Genomic DNA, 26,731 nt, shown 5'->3' with positions numbered 1-26,731 from the left:
AACTACTCAAATAACTGTCACCACAATGCTTTGAGATTACACAAAACTGATTCGATAGTTTATTTATTGGAAGTGAGAATTCAATTTGCCAACATTTATTTTGCAGTAGCAGTTTCTAAACTTTGGTATTTCAGTTACAGCTCAGCCTAATTTCCCATCTAATCTTTCACACTCCCAATGAAAAGAAAGTGATTTAAGTTTAAAAGTATACTGTTGATAATCTACCATTCAATTTCAGGACCAGGTTTTTTTTAAGATTTGATTTCCTACAGTATGGAAACAGGCCCTTCAGCCCAACAAGTTCATACCAACCCTCCAACCCACCCAGACCCATTCCCCTACCCGATATTTACCCCTGACCAATGCTATAGGCAATTTAGCATGGCTGGCGCGGTGGCTCAGTGGTTAGCTCTGCTGCCTCACAGCACCAGGGACCTGAGTTCAATTCCCACCTTAGGCAACTGTCTGTGTGGAGTTTGTATATTCTCCCCGTGTCTGCATGGGTTTCCACTGGGTGCTCCAGTTTCCTCCCACAATCCAAAAAATGTGTAGATCAAGTGAATTGGCCATGCTAAATTGCCCATAGCGTTAGGTGCATTAGTCAGGAGTAAATCTAGTACATCAGATGGATCGGTTTTTGTCCCATGTATATAGGAGGGTTTCCTGATACAGTATATCAAAGGGCCGACAACAGGGGAGGCCACACTGGATCTGGTGCTTGATAATGAACCAGGCCAGGTGTTTGATTTAGTAGTAGGTGAGCACTTTGTAGAGAGTGACCATAATTCGGATACCTGTTACTTTAGCAATGGAAAGGGATAGGTACATGCCACAGGGCAAGAGTTATCGATGGGAGAGGGGCAATTATAATGTGGTTAGGCAAGACTTAGGATGCAATGGGGTAGCAAAATGCAGGGATGGGGTCAATCGAAATGTGGAGTTGGTTTAAAGAACAGATATTGCGTGTCCTTGATAGATATGTTCCTGTCAGACAGGGAGGAAGTAATAAGGTAAGGGAACCGTGGTTTACTACAGAAATTGCATCTCTTGTTAAATGGAAGAAGGAGCTTATGTGACAATGAGACAATGGTTCAGATGAGGTGATGGAACATTACAGATTAGCTAGGAAGGATTTAAAGAGAGAGTTAAGAAGAGCAAAGAGAGGGCATTAGCAGTCTTTAGCAGATGGAATAAAGGAGACCCCAAAAGCTTTTTATAGGTATGTGAGGAATAAAAGGATGACAAGGGTAGGAAAAGGGCCAGTCAAAGACAGAAGTGGGAAGTTGTGTATGGACCCTGTGGAGATGGGAGAGTGCTAAACAAACATCTCTCATCAGTTTATTGTACAGGAGAAGAATGAGGTACAAGATATTAGACTAGAAAGGAACAAGATTAGTAAGGAAGAGGTGTTATCAATTCTAGAAGGGATGAAAGCAGACAAGTCCCCTGGACTGGATGGGATTTATCCGAGGATTCTCTGGAAGCTAGGGAGGAGATTTTGGAACCTTTGGCTTTGATCTTTATCTCGTCATTGTCTACAGGTTTAGTACCAGAGGACTGGAGGATTGCAAATGTTGTGCCCTTGTTCAAAAAGGGCAGTAGAGATGACCCAGGTAATTATAGACCAGTGAGCCTTACCTCTGTTGTAGGACAAGTTTTGGAAAGGATTATAAAGAGATAGGATTTATAATCATCTAGCAAGCAACAATTTGATTGCAGATGGTCAACATGGTTTTGTCAAGGGCAGGTCACGTCTCACAAATCTCATTGAGCTTTTTGAGAAGGTGACCAAGCATGCGGGTAGGGCAGTTGACGTGGTATACATGGATTTCAGTAAAGCTTTTGATAAGGTTCCACATGGTAGGCTGTTGGAGAAAATGCAGAGGCATGTGCTTGAGGGTGATTTAGCAGTTTGGATTAGAAACTGACTTTCTGTAAGAAGGCAGCGAGTAGTGGTTGATGGAAAATATTCTGCCTGGAGTCCAGTTACTACTATAATGGATGGTACGGTGGCACAGTGGTTAGCACTGCTGCCTCACAGTGCCAGAGATCTGGGTTCAATTCCCACCTCAGGCAATTGTCTGTGTGGAGTTTGCACATTCTCCCCATGTCTGCATGGGTTTCCTCCGGGTGCTCCAGTTTCCTCCCACAGTCCAAAAATGTGCAGGTTAGGTGAATTGGCCATGCTAAATTGCCCGTAGTGTTAGGTGAAGGGGTAAATGTAGGAGAATGGGTCTGGGTGGGTTGTGCCTTGGCTGGTCAGTGTGGACTTGTTGGACTGTAAGTAATCTAATCTACTAGTGGTGTGCCGCAATGATCTGTTTTGGGACCACTGCTGTATGTCATTTTTATAAATGATTTAGACGGAAGTATAGTTGGATGGGTAGTAAGTTTGTAGATGACACTAAAGTCAGTGGAGTAGTGGACAGGGTGGAAGAATGTTGCGGGTTGCAGGGGGACTTGGATAAACTGCAGAATTGGGCTGACAGGTGGCAAATGGAGTTCAATGCAGATAAATGTGAGGTGTTTCACTTTGGGAAGAATAACAGGAAGGCAGAAAACAGGGTCAATGGAAAGATTCTTGGTAGTGTGGATATGCAGAGGAATCTTGGAATCCATGTACATAGATCACTGAAAGTTGCCACCCAGGTTGACAGTGCTGTTAAGAAGGCATATGGTTTTATTGGTAGAGGGATTGAGTTCTGGAGCTGTAATGTTATGCTGTGACTATACAAAATGCGAGTGTGATTGCACTTGGAATACTGTGTACAGCTGTGGTCGCCCCATGACAGGAAGGATGTGGAAGCTTTGGAAAAGGTGCAGAGGAGATTTGCCAGGACGGAAGGCTGAGAGACTCGGGTCTATTCTTGCTGGAAAGAAGAAGGCGAAGAGGGGATTTCATAGAGATATAACAGATGATCAGAGAATTAGATAGGGTAGACAGTGAAAGTCTTATTCCTAGAATGATGACATCAGCTTATACGAGGGGGCATAGCTACAAATTGAGGGGTGATAGATTTAAGACAGATGTCAGAGGCAGTTCTTTACTCAGAGAGTGGTAAGGGCATGGAATACCCTGCCTGCCAATGTAGTTAAATCTCCATAATGTGGCTGAGTTAAACAATCCTTGGATAAGCACATGGAAGATGTTAGGATAATGTAGGGGGATGGGCTTAGATTAGTTCACAGGTCGGCGCAACATTGAGAGCCGAAGCACCTGTTCTGTGCTGTGTTGTTCTACGTTCTATGTTCTAAATATAGGGTAGGGGTCTGGGTGGGTTACTCTTCGGAGGGTTGGTGTATACCTATTGGGCCGAAGGGCAGATATTTTTAGTAAGACTAGTATCAGGACATTTTTACATCTGAGAGAAATCCATACAAATTAAATGAGGCATTTCATATTTTACAAGTGTAAAACAGGCACCAAAACATTCATGTAGAAATGCACCACCTGTCATGTCCTATACATCATCAAAAGAAACACGTCTTAATCAGGCCTTATTCAGCCACCTACCTGTAAATGTTATAATATGCAATACCAATTGATGCCTCCCTTCATTAAGTTGTTTTTTACCGACTGCAGCAGCAAGCTGTCTCTAAAAGCGTTAGTTTTGTAAAAATAGGATTGTTTATTGAGGAAAACCACAGGCTGTTGCCAATGATTAATCATCAACTAGACCCATCACTATCTTGAACTTTATCCTTGACAATGTGCTCCTTGTCTTGATTGCCTATCTTGATTCTGTCACTACTCCCAATTAGGCCAGTTATGTTGTCCTAATCTCCCAATTGTGACAGCTGTATAAACTTGGTTTTTCCTCTAAACTGTCTTGATTAGCACCTCTCCTCTCTCTCTCTTCCTTTTCTCAAAATACTGCACCCTACAAATTTCCACCCATCCCCCACAACTCTCCCAATCAACGCCAGTCTGATGTAAATGAAAGCTAAAGCTCAAAATCAGCAGGATCTTGAATCCACCCATTCTGATACAAGCATCAACCCCCACACTTAGAAATTTGCAGGCCACTGAAAACTAAGTTATGAAACACAAACAATTTTACTGGCGTGTTACAGAACATCCCTAGAGTAAAAACTTGAACTCCTATAAACGTAGATGGAAGCCAGTTCAACAACACTTGCAGATATGTCATTTGCTTTGACTTTCAATTTCCCCAAGTACACCAAATCACTTTTTTTCTTTATCTAATATCTGGACAATTACATATGTAATACACAACTTCTTTGCATATTAACATTATAAACATCGTTAGGAAACACTCAAGACAAAACTATCAGGGGTCTGTCCAGAAATCGATCGTAACAAGTGTAAAAAGATGCAATGTTTTCTTATTTTATAATCTTTGCTTCTGAGTGCTACGAAAGAAAGCTCAAAATAACATCCAAATAAATCCACAGTAACTGGAGTTCACCTGCTTGGCTTTAGTTTTAAATGAAATAATCATCGATTTGACTGCCAACGAATTTGAACAGATTTCAGCTCCTGTTGTAGAGAATACAGGCACAACCTGGTGTCAACACATCAAACTCAGCTGAATTTCACAGACTGCAACTGTGTGGAGCGAAAGTAAAGTTAAGACTCACAAGAACTCGGCCGGTGAGAGTTTGGGCAGATATCATGACACCTGCCCAGTCTTTTACAGAAGTCATCCAGCCCACTTCCCCTTGTGGAATTTCTTCCTTCTCATCCAGGTCTTGGAGAGTATCATCTGACTGGTTACCTGTGCCGATACCGATTTTTTGCGCATCCTGAAAAAGAACAGGAAAATATAATTGTAGTTTCAACCAAAACGATAGAGGATTTTTTTTTAATACCAGCTTTTCCTCATTATAACAGCAACCAAAAGAGAAAACAGGATGTAAAATATGAGAGATCCTTATCTCACACAGAGCATTGCTGAAGTTTAGATCTATCTTCTCAGTGCATCAATATACAACAGCAAGGAAAGCAGACTGCAGCACAAACAGTGGTTACGATGTCAGAATTTAGGTTAGTGAACAGTTGTTCACACAGTTTGGTCCAGAACCTCAGCAATAGTGTTAGCCAGTGCAACAAAGGTCGGGCTATTCTTCATGATTGACACAAGTTTCCCATTTGTGCTATACAGGTCTAGTTACCATTATACATGGGAAGCCCCAAGTAACAGGAAGCAATTTTAACTCACCTATCTGGCAGTAAGTGGACGGGTGGGCAATAACAACTGTTCAGGTTAATTACCTGCCTGTTTTCCTGAGAAGAAAAAGCTTACAAAGCAAAGGTACTTGCCCAGTTCTTAGTGGGGTCCTTCTCATACATAGGCATATTGGCCCACAATGTTATTAACTCAAGAGTTAATTCGAAATTTACTGACACTGTCTCGCCTGACTGAACCAGGCAGGAAAAGGATCAGCCTTGAAAGGGGTTAGAAAAGGATGAAATTTCCTTCATTTATTAGTGGGGCTGGAAAATTACATTTCTCCTGCCTCCTTCCAATCTGTTTCAGGCCAGAAATTAGCCGAGTGATAATAGTCTTTTATTTATGCAGCAAGGGTTGAGTTTTTAAAATCACGCCATCCATTAAACCAAGGTTAAAACTGGGGCTACAGTTTCTAAGCCAAAATATCCTCATGACCTCGTGTCATGAATATGCATTCAATCCTTATGGCTGGAGTTAGCAAAACCTTCCAGTCTATACTAGTGATCTGCATGCACATGTTGTGTGCTTACAGTTGTTCAGGGGTAGACTTATTTAGACATCCCCATGGTAATAGAGGGCAGTAAAGGAGAAATGGCAAACTGGGGACATTAGAGGGAACTTATCAGTCATTCTGCATGGATTCTGCTAGTATACAAGCTTATACTGACAGACCTCCAGATCTAGGCAACATGCAGCCAATCTAGCACAGGTATTGTAATTCACAACTTCAAAAGTTAATGCCACAAAATAGAAGATTGGTTCTGGATGAATTTAAACCTTTTCTTGTAATTATAACGGTATGAAGAGATTTTGTAATTTTTTTTTGTAGTTTCAGTCTGTGTTTCTTTTGTCGACTTAATATAAGGCTGCCTGAAAATAGACTCCTGTTTAAGAATTGATTCATCAACAGCACTGCACGTAGTATTCTTACAGTTAATTCTTCTCAATCCCACTTCGTGAATTCTGGTTCTAAAAGTCCTGACAATTGACTATGTTCCTGTGTGCCTGTTGATCCTGTCTTCCAGAGTAAAATAAATTTGTTCATCAGAAAAAGCTACTTAAAACATACATAGAGAGGAAACCACAGCTCAGACATCTAGCTGGAGTTGGCTGTTAATGCTTTGCTCCAAGGATCAGTGCTGGGGCCAATGTATAAATGACTTAGAATGTGACTTAGTTCAAAAATATCTAAAAGGACAGGAGAAAGAAGGGGAAGACTAGGACAGCAAGCAGAGCAGAAAAAATGGGAACATGGTAGAGAAAGGAAAGAGACCAAGTACCTCAATCTTAAAAATCTATGGTGTTAGCCATTATATTTTGTACAGGTTGAAATTTTCTAGTGACTACATTTCAAACTTACTGAAGTGCTGTGGGTTGTATAGAGATCACGAAAGGTGCTATCTAATTATAACTCTTCCCTTAGTTGTCTAAACTGTCGGTTGTTCATCACACAACTTTCCTTACCAACTCATAGTTCTCATGTACTTCATGATTACATCAATTAAGCAATCCAATATACAGTGATGTAAGGTGCTTGATTTGTGTGTATTTTAATGTTATTTATTTTACAGTTTATATTTTGAACTAATGGTATGTAGATTTTGGTCTGTATTTAGGACAGGGTTTAAATAATTCTCGATATTTCTTAAGTCAAGCATCCTTTTTCAAAAAAAAACCATAAGAGACTTCCTGGACTGCTGCGAAAGTGGTTGAAATTGGGAGAGTTTCATTATTGGATAGAGTAAACATTGAAGAGCATCCTCTTGCATTCAGTTAGAAGGATCAGGAATGGATTTTTTTTTACTTAGGAGAAACATACTGCTTGGAAAGCTTTTTGGTTTCAGTTTGCAGATATCCTAATTGAAGTTGGATATATGAGACAATTTCTCCTAAAGTGCAAGAATTTTAGTTTGAAAATTCCAGACTAGAAGTGTTTGGTTAGGACACAGAAGGGGTCATTTGAAGCTGCAAAAATCTAAGTTCAGTTGTGTAAATATTCAAGGACGAGGCTATCAAACTCTCAAAGATAGGGATGAAAGCAATGGTTAAGTAAAACATATAGATGTTGTAGAAAAAAGAATTTTCTCTAAAGTTTTAGTACTGTAATGGAATGCTTTTGAGATAGATAGTGTATTGCACATGTACACTGCATTTTGAAGTTGTTTAAATTGTACTGCATAGTTTGGTTTATTCTACTTTAACATCTTTACTTTTGTGTAATAAACGTGTTTTATTGTTAAGACCAGATTTCAGTATTTTATATGACCCAACAAGTCAGATTTCAGTCTGATTTTAGGCAAAAGTGAGGACTGCAGATGCTGGAGATCAGAATCTAGATTACTGTGCTGCTGGAAAAGCACAGCAGGTCAGGCAGCATCCGAGGAGCAGGAAAATCGGCGTTTCGGGCAAAAGCCCTTCATCAGGAATGAAGGCAGGGTGCCTCCGGGGTGGAGAGATAAATGAGAGGGGGTGAGGCTGGGGAGAAGGTAGCCAAGAGTACAATACGTGGATGGCAGTGGGTATGAGGGTCAGAGAGGAGTGTGGAGTGAATAGGTGGGAAGGAAAATTGACAGGTGGGACAGGTCATGAGGATGGTGCTGAGCTAGAAGGTTGGAAATGGGGTAAGGTGGGGGGAGGGGAAATGAGGAAACTGGTGAAATGTTCCGAGGCGGAAGACGAGGCGTTCTTCTTCCAGGCGTTGGGTGGTGAGGGAGTGGTGGTGGAGAAAGCCCAGGACCTACATGTCCTTGGTAGAGTGGGAGGGGGAGTTGAAATGTTGGGCCACGGGGCGGTGGGGTTGATTGGTGCGAGTGTCCCGGAGATGTTGCCCAAATCGCTCTGCAAGAAGGCGTCCAGTCTCCCCAATGTAAAGGCGACCGCATCAGGAGCAACGGATACAATAAATGACATTGGTGAATGTGCAGATGAAACATTGATGGATGTGGAAAGCTCCTTTGGGGCCTTGCATAGAGTGTGGGCACAGGTTTTGCAATTCCTGCGGTGGCAGGGCAAGGTGTCTGGAGGGGAGGGTGGGTTGTTGGGGGGTGTGGACCTGACCAGGTAGTTATGGAGGGACTGATTTTGTCCAGTAATAACATCAGCTGAGATCATAACACTACTGACCTGAAGACTACACATTTCAATAGTTATACATGCCAACAGAAAGTCTGACCAATCTAAAACTCTTAGTTCTCCTCAGTAGTTGTCACACTTTGAACACTATAATTTTACTGACGTAGCATATTCTAAATCAGCACAGTGCCGGATAGCTGCTGACAGGTCATATAACATCAGTGAACGTTAATGGAAACAGGCAGAAAGCCTAATGCTAATGTTTCCATACCTTATACAATCAAGTAATATGATCATGGTGAAACCGGAGAGAAACAGGCAGCTCAGACAGAAGCAAATGTTCTGCAAATAACGAAGCAAACAGGGCATCTCTGGGGAGTCCCACAAAAATCTTATTTACTCTTGAGGAATGGAACACTGTACCATTCCTGTAAATATATTAAATTTTACCCAATAGCATTCCCCCAAACAGTTAATCCCATGGGTCACACATTTAGTTGAGCGCAGCAATGACAACAACAGGTTATATCTTGAGCCTCTGAAATTTCACTTCATCTCATCCAGTAATTTTCCCACTGATCTGATCTTTAGAAATATATTATGCCCAGAACGTTTACATTTACATGAATAAATAGTAGATGTGCACCAGTTAATTAAGAAGATGTTACATACATGCTGGAACAGCGTGCAAAAACTGATGCAGTCTTAAGAGCAGTCATTGGGAACTTTGGGTTGTCCATGCTTGATCACTTTAACAAGAGTCATCTGGGGAAAATCATTTAAATGCAGAAGTACAAACGCAGGAGAAAATTATTAAAGATTTTCAGCATGCTAATGACCTAAAGAGGACAGAACTTCATAGGACCTTTTTATTAATAGCAATATACTTTTAAATTACTACTGTACTTTCAATCTTCCAACTGTGGCCATCCATACACCACATCAATCTGCAATACTCTCTCCAGTCTACTTTTTAATGTCCTGTCCATTATCAAATTATTGGTCCTTCGCATTCTTTCATTTCCCACTGTGTGTCCTACATTTTCTTGCCCTCAAATTCAGTGGGCGCAGATTTCAAAACATCTAATGCACTTCTGATTTCACATTTAGATCAATTCAGTCTCCACCTATTGTTTACTCCTTTACCACACACCACCTCCTCACTTTCTTCAGCACATATATTCAGCATTTTCCGAGCTACGATCTAGTTGAGGAAGGGTCACTAGACCTGAAACATTAGCTTGGTTTCTCGCCATAGATGCTGCCAGACCTGATTTCCTCCAGCAATTTCTGCTTTTGTATCAGATCAACGAGGCTTCTCATTTCTCCACCAAACTACTCTCTATTCCAAGATGATGCTTATTGTGGCTTGAATTTTAATGCTACAGGATGGAATATTGGTCCATCTGAAATAATGATAGATTAGGTATCATTAGCGAAATGCAGATTAAAGTCCTCTTTATTCAACCACCCCACTACCCTTCCCCTGTCCGCACACTCCCGAAAAAAAAATCCCTTCTTTGACCTGACAGAGAAAAATAAATGCAAATATTAATGGAGAACTGTGCCATTTTGAGAGAGATGGCTGCTTAGGAGTAGTTTGACAACGCTTACAAATTTGGCCATCATAGCTGTTAATTTATTGGCTCAGAGACCCAGTTTCAATATAAATTCATAGTACATTTAGAAGCGCCCAGGATAACTTTTTAAACAATGATATTCAAAGTTAAATTGGCAGAGTACATGGAAAGGACTTTCAGTATTTATTTTTCATAGTGTTTAATATCTGCATTGGGTCAGATTTCACATCATGCTTTACATTTCATAACATTATTGATTGAAAACTGTTGGCAACACCTTTTTTTGTGAAAAAGTACTTCAGTTAAGAAACTTTGAATTTGCTAATGGCCCAGTCGTTATTCAAGTTTAAATTTGTTTTAGAGGACCCTACGGGATTCCTTATTGTAGCAGACTTCAATGGATTTGCCCGAGAAATTCTGGACAATTTCCCGAAACCTCGGAAAGTTCCCATTTAAATCAGAGAATTCGGGAGCTCCTGATGAGATTAGGTAAATGATTAAATACACAGTCTACCTCTTAAGTACCTTATTAACCAACCTTATATTTTTCTTTACACATGCCCAAATATATTTCTGCCAAATCCCCAACATCCCTCAGACCCTGACTCTACATCCCAGGGACCCCACACCTCAAGCCGCTCCAGACTCGACCCTTCTACACCAGCGGTGAGCCGACACACCTCCTCAACCCCCTCCCCCCGGAATCTGAAACACCCTCAACCTCCTCCGGAATAAATTCCCATTAACACCAAGGAGCCAAGTCTTCTTCCCCAGCTCCGGTATTATCCATTCAACGTGCGTAATGCTTGCAACAGCCTGTTTAAGACAGCGAATGTCTATTGAGAATGTAATGCTCTGGTAGACAGTATATATATTATAAAATTATAATATGCAACATTCCGTATCTCACTCAGGTGCAACTTTACTTTTAATCCACAAGGTCTAATTTTACATGCAAGATCCTGTTAGAGGTCAGACTCCTTCGACAACTGCTAAAGTTAATTATAGATTGGAGGACAATTATCTTTGAAAACCAGCAGCGGCAGGAAATCATCTGCATTCTTTTTTAAAAGATTTGTTGCATCCATAACAGCGTGTGACGGATTCGATTAACTTGCACATAAACACAGACAACCACAGAACTCTTATGGCAAGCGGATCAGACTTTTGTTATTGGGAAAGGGTCGTCAATTGAAGGGCACAGGAGGATTCTCTGTACTTCAGTGAAATGACTTATAAATGTGTCTGAGAAAGAGCTCGTGATACTCAGCAGAACAAGCATTTGGAAAGTGACAATTTTAAAAATTTGTACCCAGCATGTGGGCATTCAGTACCCATCCCTAATTGCCCAGAGGGCACTTGAGAGTCAACGCACATTGCCGTGTGTCTGAATTCACATGTCAGCCAGACCAGGTAAGGATGGCAGATTTCCTTCCCTGAGAGCCATTAGTGAACCAGATTTCTTTTTCTGACAATCGACAAGATTCTTAATTCCAGACTTTTTTTTAATTCAAATTCCACCAAATGCCATGGCAAAGATTTGAACCCAATTCACAGAACATTAGCTGAGTTTCTGGATTAATGAGAGAAAGTGAGGACTGCAGATGCTGGAGATCAGAGTTGAAAAGTGTGGTGCCACAACCCCACCAACCCACCGTCCACTCCTGGCACCTTCCCTTGCTGCCACAAAGGATTGTTTCACATCAAGGAGAGATTTTCTTGCACATCCAAACACCTCATCTCCTGTGTCCGTTGCTCTCGATGTGGTCTCCTCTAAATTGAGGAGACAGGATGCCAACTCACTAAAGATTTCAGGAGACATCTCTGGGACACAAGCCCATCAATCCAACTGCCCTGTGGCCAACCACTTCAACTCCCCCTCCCACTCCGCCAAGGACAGTAAGTCCTGGGCTTCCTCCACTGCTAGAGCCACACGGAATCAATGTTGATTTCGCCAGTTTCCTTCCTTATTTCCCCTCCCCCCACTGCATCCTAGATCCAACCCTCCAACCCAGCACCGCCCCTTAACCTGTCCTACCTGTCCATCTTCCTTCCCACCTATCCGATCCACGTTCCATTCTGACCATCACTATTACCCCCCCTCCCTGACCTGCATCTACCTATCGCCTTCCCAGCTACCTCCCCCACCACTCTCACCCCTACTAAATTCTCACTCCCCACCTCACACATTCCTGATGAAGGGGTTATGCCCATAACATTGACCCGCTGTGCTTTTCCAGCGCCACACTTTTCTAGTGATAATACCAGTAGGCCTTTGTCTCTCCTATCATTATGAAAAGACCAGGAGACCATAAAATTCAAGGGAAGAAGTAGTACATTTGGTCCATCAAGTCCGCTCTGCCATTCAATAAGATCATGGTTGATCGCCTTTCCCCATAAACCTTGATTCTTTGCAGATTAAAAATCTGTCTATCTCAGCGTTAAATATACCTCATCACACCTACAGTAAAGAGTTCGACGGATAAAACTATTCATGTCTTGCATGAGACTAAATGATTATTTACTGAAGAATATCAATAAGGCATTTGGTCATCTGTAAGGACACAAGTTTTGATGACAAGTGCAAAGAAACATAAAATTTAAAGATTAAACTATTGAATGTCTTTCCTTTTTTTAAAAAAAATCAATTATCTCCAGTACAGCAATGACTACTGTTGAAGGTAATGCTTGGATGAACATGGTTAAATATAACATTTATTCTGTATTTTCCTCCCACCAGTCATTCCACTTTCTGGTCATCTGGTTACTTTCTCGGCTACTTTCAGAGATGAATCAAATCAGTCACAAAATTATTGTTTGCTACTCGTCGTTGATTTTAGACAAGTTTGGGGAAGGGGGAAGATCACAAAAATTGCTTCATTCAATTTCTACCCTTTGCTGGAACAATTAATTAGCCTTCTCCATCAGCGTGGGAGAATCATTGTTTGGACTGAAATGCAATCGTATACAAACATCCTTCCTGGTTTGCTGCAGTTTTTTCAGCTCTATCATGAGTAAACACATTGTGGGCAGACATCTTAAATTCATTTCAACAAATACCTATTGTGAACACTGGGGTATTATACATTCCAAGCATGATGTGAGAACTGGCACTGTGATGTGTGTAAAGCTGTGAGCTGTCCCCAGAATAAAAAAAACTAGAAAGCGAGCCATAGTTAAGATACTGGTTAAGAGAAAGTAGCTGCAGTTTCTCCCCAGCAGTTCAAACAATATAGGATATGAAGCAAAACTGCAATTCTTTTCATACATAACAGAATTATGAAAAAAAACCCAATAGATTTAGCTTTAAAGGCACACTGTGAAATCGAAATAGACGTTACTTATGAATGATACATGTTCAATATTGGGTACCAAGGTGAAAGCAAGTCCATTGAGCAATTTGTAAAGTCATTATCTCAACTTGTAGAAACATGTGAATGCACAACTACAAGATGATCTAATTAGAGAATGATCGATTCTACTACAACAACACAACTGCCAAGAGAAGATAATCTGACTCTCGAAATTATGAACAGGTGTCACACCTCTGAGCTTGTAAATCGATAGCAACAGCACATGCATTGAAGAACAGGCGAGTTTGTCCATAAGCTGGAGAAGCAGCCCAGATCTGTGCAGTGTTCATAAGCAGTTCTGACCTATGCTGATCAGCACTATGTTGAAAAGCAGCCAATATCTTTGGATTTAGAGAAAACCAACAACTATCCAGAAAGAGGCAACAAATACCAGTGTTTAACAAAAAAGCACACATTATTCCAACCAGCAGACATTGGAAAAAAGCCAAAAAGCTGGACATGCATCATCTCAAGAGGCAGATACTTTAAAGATTGCACGTGCCAAGCATTTAAACATACAGACAAAAGTAGGACTAGGTGGAATAACAAACAATTGTTAATGCATGAGAATAGGCACGTCTATATTTGTTAATGTCTGAACTCAAAATGTACATGATAACATGTCAGTTATCTTCCATTTTTGTATAAGAAGGTTTGGATTGAAATGCTAATCATATGCAAATATCATTCCTAGTTTGCTGTAGTCATATGACATCAACCATGAGACAGACATCTTAAGTTAACTTCAGTAAAGACTGTCTGGTCTGTTGTGTAGGAATTATCAGTGAGCCTCCGATGAGGCGCAGGTTTTCTGTCCTGCTTGCTATTTACGTGTCTTGATCTGTTGTGGTGGGGGATATCACTTCTGGGTTTTTTTCTGAGAAGTTGGTAAATGGGACTACGAAAAGTCGAGGAAAAATGCCAATACAACATATTCAGGAACAACAGGTACCCAATAAGCGCATTTCCCCATTTCCACACAACAGACCTACACAAGAAAACACAACACGCCCAGAGACTCTAGCACCCTGCCATACATTAAAGACATCTCAGTGATGACGACCAGACTACTCCTGCCCCATGGTAACCCACAAACCTACCACTACACTAAAACAGCTCCTGATGAATTTAATGGACCTCGTACCAACAACCAACAGAACGAACATCATATTCAAAATACCCATCAAGAACTGCAACAAACATTACATCGGACTAATGGGCAGGAAACTCACCACCAGGATATATCAGCACCAACTAGCGACTAGTATCCATACACACAGATGAAAAGGCACACCAGTTAAACTGGGACAATACATCCATCATGGGACAAGCTAAACAAAGACACACACAGGAATTTCTAGAGGCTTGGCATTCAAACTGGAACTCCATTAACAAATAATCATTTTGGACCCCATTTACCAACCTCTCAGAAAAAGAATGGGAAGTGATGTCACCCACCACAACAGACCAAGACACATAAATAGCAAATGGGACAGAACACCAGCGCTTCATCGGAGACTCACTGGTGATGTCACCTGACATTGTGACGAAAGATATAAGAACAAATCTATCAGCTCAGTGAGCAAACTTACAACCTGATCCGCAGCCTGAACTACAAACCTTCTCCAAAATCACACTTAATATATTTTAACATGAATTTCAATCTCAGGCTGAGCAATGCTTACAATTCAATTATACTTAACTAAAACTAAAGTTACATACAAAAATCCTTCTCTCAGCACTAACATTCAGAACATTAAGACATTCAGGCTCTTGAAATAATAAGCAGCTACATCTTGCATGTATGTTAGTCTTTTATGTAAAAAAAACAACAGGTTTGACATAGCTAAGAAAATGAATAGCTGCTTAGCTTTTGGAGAAATAAAGAACTATGTTCTTATGTCAGATTATTTTAGATTTCCAGTATTTTGCTTTTGTCTTCTCCTGATGATTTAAATAGTCCCAGAAAATTTCAAGGACCGAGTACTTTTGAAAGTGGGTTGACACTATACTGGAGTGACAGTCAACCCGAATAGTGAGACACTGTTTTCACCAAGGCCTTCTTTATTGATACTCTGGAACCAAAAATCACCCTTCTCTGAAGCTATACTGCAAGGTCAACCAATAAAAAAGCAAAATGGCAGAAATGTTGGAAATCTGAAACAAAAAGGCAAAGTGCTGGAACTAAAGGGAAGATCTGTGATGGGAGTGGTAGGCCATATATTAAATGATAAAAGTAATGATGGTGCAAAAAGAACATCAGGCTAATGTGGTACAAAATAAAATAACAGTTGAGAGGAGCTATTAATGGGGAATGCAAAACCTTTACCAGCAAATGCCACTGAAAAAATTGGTTGAATTTATTGATATACATATGTACAACAGATTTTGGAACAGTTTGTAAGTCAGGAAAAAGGAAACACGAATGGTGAAGAGAAGATTTTTTTCACTTAAGATTATACTGTAGTTTTGGTTGTTTGTGCGCCTATTGCTAGTAAAATAAATGACCTTTAGACAGAAGTGGATCATGTTCTTCAGACAGCCATTACTGGCTCTTAAGTTACATATATGAAATGACATCACTGTGGTAATTAGGTGATCACAGCACATGTTCACATTTGAGATATATTTACAAGAGCAATTTTCATGGTCTGGGGAGGCTTGGATACATGCATTGATTGTTTTAAAAGTGAAGAAAATAAAGTTTACATGATTACATTTTAAAAATGTTGATTATCACATAGAGATAGGTTGTCAAAACAAAACAAGATCCTAAATTAACACAGTCAGCTCTGCAATGGGAACCCACGACGTATCACAGCAGATCATCCCACTGGGGCAAATCTGAGTTAACTTGCAAACTACATTTAAAAATATAAATTTATTTGATTGAAATATATGTTTAAGAGAAGTAAAAGACCAAGTTTGATTTCTGTATTGTACCAAACCCATAAATGTAGACATTACCGAAGAACCAAATAAAATGCTTCAATTCCTTTGACATCAATATATGGTTTCTATGAAAATTTGTGAAAAAATATAGGGAGAGTCCACCTACTTAGTAAAGTGGGTTAATTTTCAGATAGTATTTTTTTCCTTTAAATAATTGCACTAACAGTTCAGTAAATGTAACTATGCATATTAAAGGTCATTTTCTTAATTATTCACTGGTTTAATAACAAGGCAATTACATTCTATTTTTGTTCTAACATCACAGTCTGAGACCAAGAAAATAGAGTGATGTTACGCCACTGCATTCTTGATCTCAAGCCACTACATGAAACTAAAGGAACCGAGGAGAGAGAGATGGGGGGGATGGGGGAAGAGAGAGAGATCATAATTCAGCCATTCAGAAGTATGTCAGAATATTGACAGCAGTTTGAAAATCAATTATCCACATAAAACTTTCATGGTTGGAATGGCTGGAAAACGAGATGAGATACTGGGCATCATGACATAAAATTATCTTAACTGCAGCTTTGGAAAGGAAAGCAACATCACTTGAAAATGACAAAATGTTGTTGTCTATGGGGTCTTGCTGTGTATACAACTGCTGTATTTCCTACATTTCAACAGTGAGCACACCTCAGAAGTGGTCATAAAGATCTTTGAGATGTCCCAAGATTGTGAAACAGGTACATACACATAAGGCTTTCTTTTTTTACAAGACTATTTATTGTAACTAAACATAACACTTTACAAATTTAAGAAAGATTACTTCACTTTTGTTGATTTCTTAATACAAAATCCAAAACTGTGCAGGTTTATGCAATTTCAGTATCATCAAATACAATGTGACATGTATGCCTCTGGAAATATTTATTGTTAAACCCTTTATTGATTTAGGAAAATAAAACCACCAGTACATCTCTGTGCCAGACAGTGCACAGCAGATAAGTCAGTGTAGTAATTTAATAAAGCATCGACCCAAGCAGCTAAACAACAGACAATATGTAGTTGCCATTCTGACAGAGAGTGTGGATTGCACTGTTCCATGCACAGCAAATAATACTGCCATCGTCACAATACTGCCAAAAAATAAACTGCACAATCACCTGAAGAGCTCACTGAAGTTATTAGCAGGTTTTTTGCAAATATTTTTATATTCAAGTTTGATCTAAATCCTGATGTTGATTGCTTAAGTCATAGGGCTGCAAATATAGATTTAAAATAGTTTCCATTTGTCCATTTTGAGAAGCAGTGAACTTTGCTTGCTAAGATAAATATTTAACTCATGCAAGCCTCACTTCTCTACGATCTATCTGTATTCAGGTCAACAATGGTCTTCTTTCTATAGAAATTTTTCACTTGTCAGGAAGCTTTTAACCTACCTACGATGTGTTTAATTAGCACTGCTCACATGAGAGATGCTTGTGTTGTGAATGATCACATAGATACTTTTGGCTGTATTTTTTAACCTTGAGGTAATGTCATTTGATGATAGAACCTCAGAATGACATTTGGAGGGAAAGGAGCAGCATGACATTCAAAAGCATTTCATTTTCAAAAAAGGGGCAGGATTTTGTCAGCAGTGAGTCAATGGTGCTCACTAATGACTGTGAAGAAAGCTTCCCACAACCATCTTATAATCTCTGTGTTCTCAACTTCCTTTTCACAATGGCAATTTAAACCTGATGGCCACATCAAGAAAATCTCCAGTTAGTAGGGGAGGTAGCCAATCACACTGAAGCATTCTTACAGATAGAAACCCAAGGAGTTAAAAATCACTAATTATCCTTAACTTTCATTTTACGTGTTCAGTCAGCAAAATGATGATGATTGGATCAATTTGGAAGCCAAAATAAAGAAGCATTAAAAACATTTTTTTAATTGTAATTCAACAGTCAACAAATATAAAAATACTCTTTTGGGGTCAGTGAGGGTGGTTTTTGGTAATTACAAACTTAGTAGGTTGTCCAGCAGCCAGTTACATCAAACATAAAGGTGCAATATTTTCTTTTCATGTTCATAGAACTCAACCATCATAGATTGAGCATCAGGGAGTGAAATCTTAGCAAAAACAAAATGACAAAAAAATTTGTGGAATCTTTCAAATAATTGCCCTGCTCCAAGCCATTCTTCAAAATGGTAGTTCAATGAGTAGAAAAAAAACCTTTGGATTCGAGATAGTTTAGGTGATCCACTTCCCTCTATCCTGTAAGGAAGAAAAGACAAAGAAGAGCAACACCCTGCTTCCTGTCTATACCATTACATTCTCCTCAAAACAATCAAATCTTTGTTGTCTCAAGTTCATGCATTTCATGAGCAGTTCATTAACATGGTTTACCATCTCGCAGTAAACAACACTCTGAACCCAAATCGTCTGACTTTTGCACACAAGATCATTTGAAGTCATTCATATCTCCTCAGTATCAGGATTGTGAAAGAACAAATACTCAGTTTACAGTGAACACATCAGGTCAGTGAGTAAGAAAGAATATTGCCATTGTCAAGAACAGTTGGAGTTTGGGAGCTAACTTGAGCAAATAGAGGCAACATGGAGCATTCAACATTTCACAAGGGACAGCCATGCGGCAACACTTACACATTATATTACACAAAGTCATTTGATGTCTACTGTGTTTTCGACAAAAAAAGCTTGCTACCTCTACCTTCAGAGAAGAAGTGAATCAATGATGGACAGCATGACTCTCATGGTGACAGAATCTATGAAGCATTTTGTGAGCTAGTCAATATGTCCAAATCTTAATCAGAACATTGCTTTCCTTCCTTGGTTTGATGAACTATAAATAAAATTAAATAGGGAATTTGACAGTCATGTATAGAGTTATAATTGAATCTTGTGATATAATTTAAATAATTAAAGCGAGTCCAGTACACTGAGCGTATGGACATATAAATCCGGAGAAGAGGGTTATTAGACCTTTTCGAATCTGCTCCATCATTTAATAACATCATGATTATGGCCTCAACATTCCTATCTACCCCCAACATCTACTGACTCGCTGATTAGTCAATAATCCAACTGCTCTACCTTAAAAATGTTCAATGGCCTCCACTGCTTTTGACAGGATGGTTACAAAGACTCTCAACCCTCAAATGAAATATTTCTATTCATCCCCATCCTAAAAAAATAACCCTTACGTTTAAACTTTATCTCCACAAGGAAAACTTCCACCCTGACAAGTTCATGCAGGTTCTCACGGTTCAATAAGATCACTTCTCAATCTTCTGAATGTAATGGATATAGGCTCATTCCTGAAGAAGGGCTTATGCCCGAAACGTCGATTCTCCTGTTCCCTGGATGCTGCCTGACCTGCTGCGCTTTTCCAGCAACACATTTCCAGCTCTGATCTCCAGCATCTGCAGACCTCACTTTCTCCTCATAGGCTCAGCCTGTGCAAATTTTCCTAACAAAATATCCCACGGTATCAGTTATCAATCAAGAGAATCTTCTTTGAAATGCTTCTAATCCAATTATGTCCTTTGTTAAATAAAGAAATCAAAGCTGTACAGAATACTCCAAACATGAATATTCAATTAAAGTGAGAAAAATATTCCTACTTTTATATTCCAATAATTTTATCACATTCCATTTGCTTTCTTAAGTAATAGCTCTACCTGTATATCAACCTTTTGTACAAGGATAGTAGAAAGCGAGGACTGAGATGCTGGAGATCAGAGTCAAAGCGTGGTGCTGGAAAAGCACAGCCAGTCAGGCAGCATTAATGGAGCAGGAGAATCGATGTTTCGGGCATAAGTCCTTCATCAGAAATGAGGGTTGTGGGCCAAGGGGCTGAGAGATAAAAGGGAGGGGGTTTGGGGAAGGTAGCTGAGAGTGCAATAAGATTCTAGTACAATTTTGTCTTCTATTAAATAAGGAAAGCAAAACTGTACAGAATACACCTATTGCTTTGCCAGCTGCCTTCCCCTGAGCCCCACACCCCTCCCATTTATCTCTCAGCCTCCTTGGCCCACAAGCCTCATTCCTGATGAAGGGCTTATGCCCGACTCTCCTGCTCCTCGGATGCTGCCTGACCGATTGTGCTTTTCCAGTACCACACTCGTAGACTTTTGTACCAGGAAACACAGGTTCCTGTATCTCAGAGTTCTGCATTTAAACACATGCTTTTCTATTCTTCCTGTCAAAGTTAAGTTCCCATTTTCCAACATTATACTCCATCTTCCAAATTTTCAGCTATTTACTTCACCTATCTACATTCCTCTGCAGACTTCTTGCGCCCTCTTCACAAGTTACTTCCAGACCATTCTTTGTATCATCAGAAAATTTAGCAATAATATGTTAGATCCTTTCATCAAAATTATAAATGTTAAATGTAAATAGTTGAAGTCTGAGCACGGATCCTCATCACATCTCACAAACCTGAAAATTACCTATTTCTGCCTCATCTTTGCTTTGTGTATGTTAATCCTTTAGCCATGCAAGAATGTTACCCCCACTGCCATGAGAACCTTCAATGTAACACCTTACTAAATGCCTTCTGGAAATCTAAGTGTAACTGGTTCCCCTTTATGCACACTGTTTAAAGCTGAGACTTTAATGTTTATTTCTTTCCCCAACAGTCCAACAAACAATTAAGAGGAGAAACATCCAATAGAAAATGACAGTTTATGTAATGATAGGGACTTGAAAGTACTATCTGTGGAAGGCAACAACCCATTGTTAATCATGGAGGTCAAAAAAACAAATGAACTGAGCTCCAACGAGGGACTTCTCAGAGCTTTCCCTCAAAGTGTAAAATTGTAAAAGAGAATGCATAACAAGGTCAATAATGCATAATTTTGGAGGAACAATTAGCAACCCACAAATACTAAAGGAATTTAGCATTCAAAGATTATGCTATTTTCTGATACCCCACTTTAAAGAAAGCTTGCAAAATGTACGAGCATTGATACATTTATATTATAGTATTGCCACAGTAATGTATCCAGTAATACATTACCTTTGCCAGCCGTGTAAAATCATCACTCTTGCCCCAATCAGGTTTAAGAATCAAGACCAGTAAACAATATGTAAACATTCCTAATTACACAATTTATCTTTCCACGACCTTTAACTTTCTGCTTTACTGCATCATGAAAAATACTTCCCACATCAAGCTTATTACTTTATCCAAGTTCAGTTTGGCTGTCTCTGCTTCCTAGTGCACCAGTCTGACAAGATTTTACAAAATACATCAATCCATGTAAACAAGACTCCTTGCACTAAGCAGTGTAAAATGGGCCATAACTTGTGCACTTTATAACTAGAAGCATGTGGTCCTTGAGAAAGGCAGGAAGTGAATTTGCTTCTAAAACATGTTCACAATTAATCAAGAAGATCTACTGTCAATTTCAGTGTCTGTTACAATTTCACATAAATCTCCATGGGAGCATCAAAACAGCCACTTACTTTGCATAGCTGACAGTTCATATGAACAGTAATGCTGAGAAATCAGTTAGCTACAAACTGATGAATAATTCTACTGGGCTGTAGTTACTCACTAAACATAGAAACATTGAAAAATAGAAAATAAGAGCACGAGTAAGCCATTCGGCCCTTCGGGCCTTCTCTACCATTCAACGTGATCATCCAACTCACATTCTTCCCAAACCCTTTAATCTCTTTAGCCCCAAGAACTATATCTAAATCCTTCTTCGAGGCAATCAATATTGTGGCCTCCACCATTTTCTGTAGCAGAGAATTCCACTGGCTCAATATTCTCTGGGTAAAGAAATTTCTCATCTCAGCCCTACAAGACATATCCTGTATCAGTATACTATAGCTGTGACAAAAGAGGAAACTGAAAACATTACAAAATTCAGAATGTTACCACCTACATCCACACATATTTCATTAGCTAATAATAAACTACAATAATAGTCAGTAAAATGAAAACTTCACAGTATGAATGAAGAGAAGATCATGGTGAACACAGGTTAATTTCTGCTGCGATGGAAGGGTGCCTAACATGCGTTCATCTATAAGAAAATTCCGCTCAGGTATTGCATGGAGGAATAGAAGTTGTTACTAGTAGTGGTGGTTATTATGAGAAGAGCACAAATACTTGAGGGAAGATGGCCCATTTAATTCTTCTGGAATATAATCCAAATTGTGTTACAATTTTACATTCATTTAAACAAGAGGATTTCATTTAATATCTGATCCAAAAGATGATATCTCTTACAATGCAGCATTCTCCAGATACCGCATTGAACAACCAGCACAACTGTGCAATCACATTGAGATAGGGAAGCTTGAATCTTGAAGTCAAATGGAAGCCTTCAGAAGAAAGTCCAGTCATGAGATTCTTTGAAAAACAGTTTAAAAATTGGAGGATGCAGAGACAGAAATACACTAAAACTGAAAGTATAGTATGAGGAAAGACACAGAAAGAACTGAACAGAATAAACAAAGGGAGGTTTGAAATGGAGAACAATAGACAGCAAAGCCTATGGGGAGAGAACACAAAGAGTATATGGGGGAGAGAAACAATGAATAAAGGGATCAGAAAGGAAGAGACAGAGTAGAAAATGGAAAGAAGGACCAGGGGAGATTGAAATATAGTGATGTAATGGAAACAAACACGATTTCAGGATTTAAGCACAAAAAACTTTTATATATTTCCTAATTGGAGAAGTGATTGCTGGGCCTCTTGCTGAGATATTTGTATCATCGATAGTCACGGGTGAGGTGCCGGAACACTAGAGGTTGGTAAAAGTGGTGCCACTGTTTAAGAAGGGTGGTAAGGACAAGCCAGGGAACCATACACCAATGAGCCTGACCTCGGTGGTGGGCAAGTTGTTGGAGGGAATCCTGAGGGACAGGATGTACATGTATTTGGAAAGGCAAGGACTGATTCAGGATAGTCAACATGGCTTTGTGCGTGGGAAATCATGTCTCACAAACTTGATTGAGTTTTTTGATGAAGTAACAAAGAAGATTGATGAGGGCAGAGGAGTACATGTGATCTATATGGACTTCAGTAAGGCGTTCGACAAGGTTCCCTATGGGAGACTGATTAGCAAAGTTAGATCTCATGGAATACAGGGAAAACTAGCCATTTGGATACAGAACTGGCTCAAAGGTGGAAGACAAAGGGTTGTGGTGGAGGGTTGTTTTTCAGACTGGAGGTCTGTGACCAGTGGAGTGCCACAAGGATCGGTGCTGGGCCCTCTACGTTTTGTCATTTACATAAATAATTTAGATGCGAGCATAAGAGGTACAGTTAGTAAGTTTGCAGATGACACCAAAATTGGAGGTGTAGTGGACAGCAAAGAGGGTTACCTCAGATTACAACAGGATCTGGACCAGATGGGCCAATGGGCTGAGAAGTGGCAGATGGAGTTTAATTCAGATAAATGCAAGGTGCTGCATTTTGGAAAAGCAAATCTTAGCAGGACTTATACACTTAATGGTAAGGTCCTAGGGAGTGTTGCTGAACAAAGAGACCTTGGAGTGCAGGTTCATAGCTCCTGGAAAGTGGAGTCACAGGTAGATAAGATAGTGAAGAAGGCGTTTGGTATGCTTTCCTTTATTGGTCAGAGTATTGAGTACAGGAGTTGGGAGGTCATGTTGCAGCTGTACAGGACATTAGTTAGGCCACTGTTGGAATACTGCGTGCAATTCTGGTCTCCTTCCTATCGGAAAGATGTTGTGAAACTTGAAAGGGTTCAGAAAAGATTTACAAGGATGTTGCCAGGGTTGGAGGATCTGAGCTACAGGGAGAGGCTGAACAGGCTGGGGCTGTTTTCCCTGGAGCGTTGGAGGCTGAGGGGTGACCTTACAGAAGTTTATAAAATGATGAGGGGCATGGATAGGATAAATAGGCAAGTCTTTTCCCTGGGGTTGGGGGGTCCAGAACTAGAGGGCATAGGTTTAGGGTGAGAGGGGAAAGATATAAAAGAGACCTAAGGGGCAACCTTTACACGCAGAGGGTGGTGCGTGTATGGAATGATCTGCCAGAGGATGTGGTGGAGGCTAGTACAATTGCAACATTTAAGAGGCATTTGGATGGGTATATGAATAGGAAGGGTTTGGAGGGATATGGGCCGCGTGCTGGCAGGTGGGATATCTGGTCGGCATGGACAGGTTGGACCGAAGGTTCTGTTTCTATGCTGTATATCTCTATGACTCTATAATTGAAATATTGCGCAGTTAAAACAGCACTGCTAAGTGGCACCAAATGTATGCTTTGGTGTTCATGTTTATGGAATGCGATGTTATTGCGTTATTGACACTGGACTAGTAATCCAGAAATACAAGCTAAAACTCTGGGTACATGGAGTCGAACCCCATCATGGTAATGGTGAATTTGAATCTGTGAAAATCTGGAATTAAAAGCTGATCCAATGGCTATCATGGAGCGATTTATGATTGTTGCACAAACCTATCTGGTTCACAAATGCGCACATTACCTGGGCTGGCCTGCATGTAACTCCAACTCTCAATTGCCCTCTCATGGCCATAAAAAGCCAGTCAATTCAAGCAGCAATTAGAAATGAGGCAATAAATACTGGCCCAGCCAGCAAAGCACATATCTAATAAGCTATAAAACTGAATCTTTAAAGACGTTAAGGCAGTTTGTAAACATTTCTAACGTAAATTCCTGAGAGTTGGAATTGTTATCTGACAAAGCTGAGTAACTGGACAGAAATCATTACATGTTAAAGCACACATGAAATTCTGTCAGTGACGCTTGCCAGTCCACAATGGGCAGCAAGAGTTAAAATTAGGATGAAGCTACTTAATATCAGTCAGGTATTAGAATTAAGACAAAGTCAATCTAAATTCTGGAAGCTCATATTCCATCTGCACAAAATGATTTTTATAAAATTATGGCAAGTTCACGAGCTGTCTGTGATAGGACTGTTTTGATCTGACATGTCAAAATTCTCGCTTGTGGTCTTTCATGTCCAATTTTCTCTGTTCTGCAGCTGCATTGCTTTAACCAGTTATTTTGAATGTTTTCAGCGATAATAGGGGACAACAAGCCAACCATAGGGTCATTAAAAGCTCATTAGACTCTGAAAGGATCCTCAAGATCTTTGGTACTGTTTTCAGTGTCGTATCATTTCAGTCAAGGACTGGATTCGTGCTTATCCTTCTCTTATTATAAATCTGTAAAATAAATCACGTTTTGAAAGTTCATTCTATTGTTATTGTAATTAGTATTTGGAAATGTGGGTTTTAAAGTGAATAAAACTATGTATACATTTAAGTTTGATTTGTAGGAGTTAAGAAGGGGAAACATAGTTTAAATTACATTTGTGAGTTCTGGCAGTAGGGTTGGGTCGTCTGGAAATTTGTTTGACTGAAATGAAATTAGGCTTTTAAGAAATTGAGGTGAATCGTCAGTTGCGTGTACCAACAAGCAAATGTGCAGGTTTCTATCAGACAGAGTAGGTCATTCAGAGGCAAGTTAGCACTAACAGTGGAACAAAAGGTCCTGAGTGGATTTGAAATTAATAAGAGAAAAGCTCCAACAAAGTTTGATGCTTTGTTAAAAGGTTCCTGATGAAGGGCTTTTGTCCGAAATGTCGATTTTACTGCTCCTCGGATGCTGCCTGAACTGCTGTGCTCTTCCAGCACCACTAATCCAGAATCTGGTTTCCAGCATCTGCAGTCATTGTTTTTACCTAGCCCCATAAATATGTTCAGAGATTGACCATCACAGTTTACAAATTGCCAAAAATGAAACTTAGGATCTGTCAAATCAGAATTCACTCTGGGATCTGACTTGCCCAGCATTACCATCAGCTAGGATCATAACAGTTGACTATTACTTTCAACCTGAATAAGACAATTTGACAACATGTGACCAGCAGTGGCCGCCCAGACAAATTCTGCAGCAGAATATCAATGGAATGCCAGAGAATTTAAGTCTTGGAACTTGAGTGCATGGTTCTCAAATTTCAATTTGCACAAGGGGCCTAAATTGTAATGGTCAGTAAGTGAAAAAAACAAATTGTAAGACATCAACAAATGAGAAAGATATTTGCAGAGAACAGGATCACACATCTCTCAAACGGCTCAAAGCACATCAAAATATTTTGATGTGCAGTGACTGTAGTTAATACAATAAGGTCTAGTGAGGTAAAGCATGAAACCATGTCCAAGTCTTGAAGTATGCACTGGAATACGTGTGATTATTTAAGAAATACCACAGAATTAATTGAGGTTAACCAAAGATGTAAATGAAATTCTCCATATGATCTTGCTGCAATCCTTCCTTTTCTTATGCAAGCACAGTTTTATTTCTTACATTTTCTCTCCCCTAGCATTCCATAATAAAAAAGTTAACATGATATTAGAAAGTAAACATCCTGTAATATTATTGATTATGAGCAGCAATGGATTGGATTTTGGAAAATCTTCAAATACAGAAAATGGCCCATACATATACAACACAAATAGTTCATGCTCCCATTTCAACCTCCCAAAGGAAGACTATGCTAAGTTGAATGCATCAATAAAGCAGAATAAACATATTACCAAGTAACATGCAGCATCCCTAATAGTAATCAAGCCAAAATGAAATCAGCACTCTAAAAATGACTTCTTCACTCT

General features: G+C 39.6%; 1 protein-coding gene across 16 annotated transcripts in view; it reads right to left on the bottom strand.

Annotated features, from left to right (window-relative positions):
• The window catches only part of LOC122541861 (calcium-activated potassium channel subunit alpha-1), an 847,529-nt gene that overhangs the window by 653,106 nt on the left and 167,692 nt on the right, over positions 1-26,731 (bottom strand). For all 16 annotated transcript variants that reach the window (XM_087982321.1, XM_087982311.1, XM_087982314.1 and 13 more), the window contains exon 2: positions 4,603-4,767. In XM_087982321.1, coding sequence (XP_087838447.1) covers positions 4,603-4,767 — 165 coding nt within the window. The remainder of the gene's footprint in view (positions 1-4,602; positions 4,768-26,731) is intronic.

This window comes from Chiloscyllium plagiosum, unplaced genomic scaffold (genome assembly GCF_037043375.1).
Source record: "Chiloscyllium plagiosum isolate Xiang-an unplaced genomic scaffold, Cpla_swu_hap1 HiC_scaffold_43, whole genome shotgun sequence".
Classification (NCBI taxonomy): domain Eukaryota; kingdom Metazoa; phylum Chordata; class Chondrichthyes; order Orectolobiformes; family Hemiscylliidae; genus Chiloscyllium; species Chiloscyllium plagiosum.
Note: the sequence above shows the minus strand (reverse complement) of the source record. Positions and strands in the feature narration are given on the sequence as shown.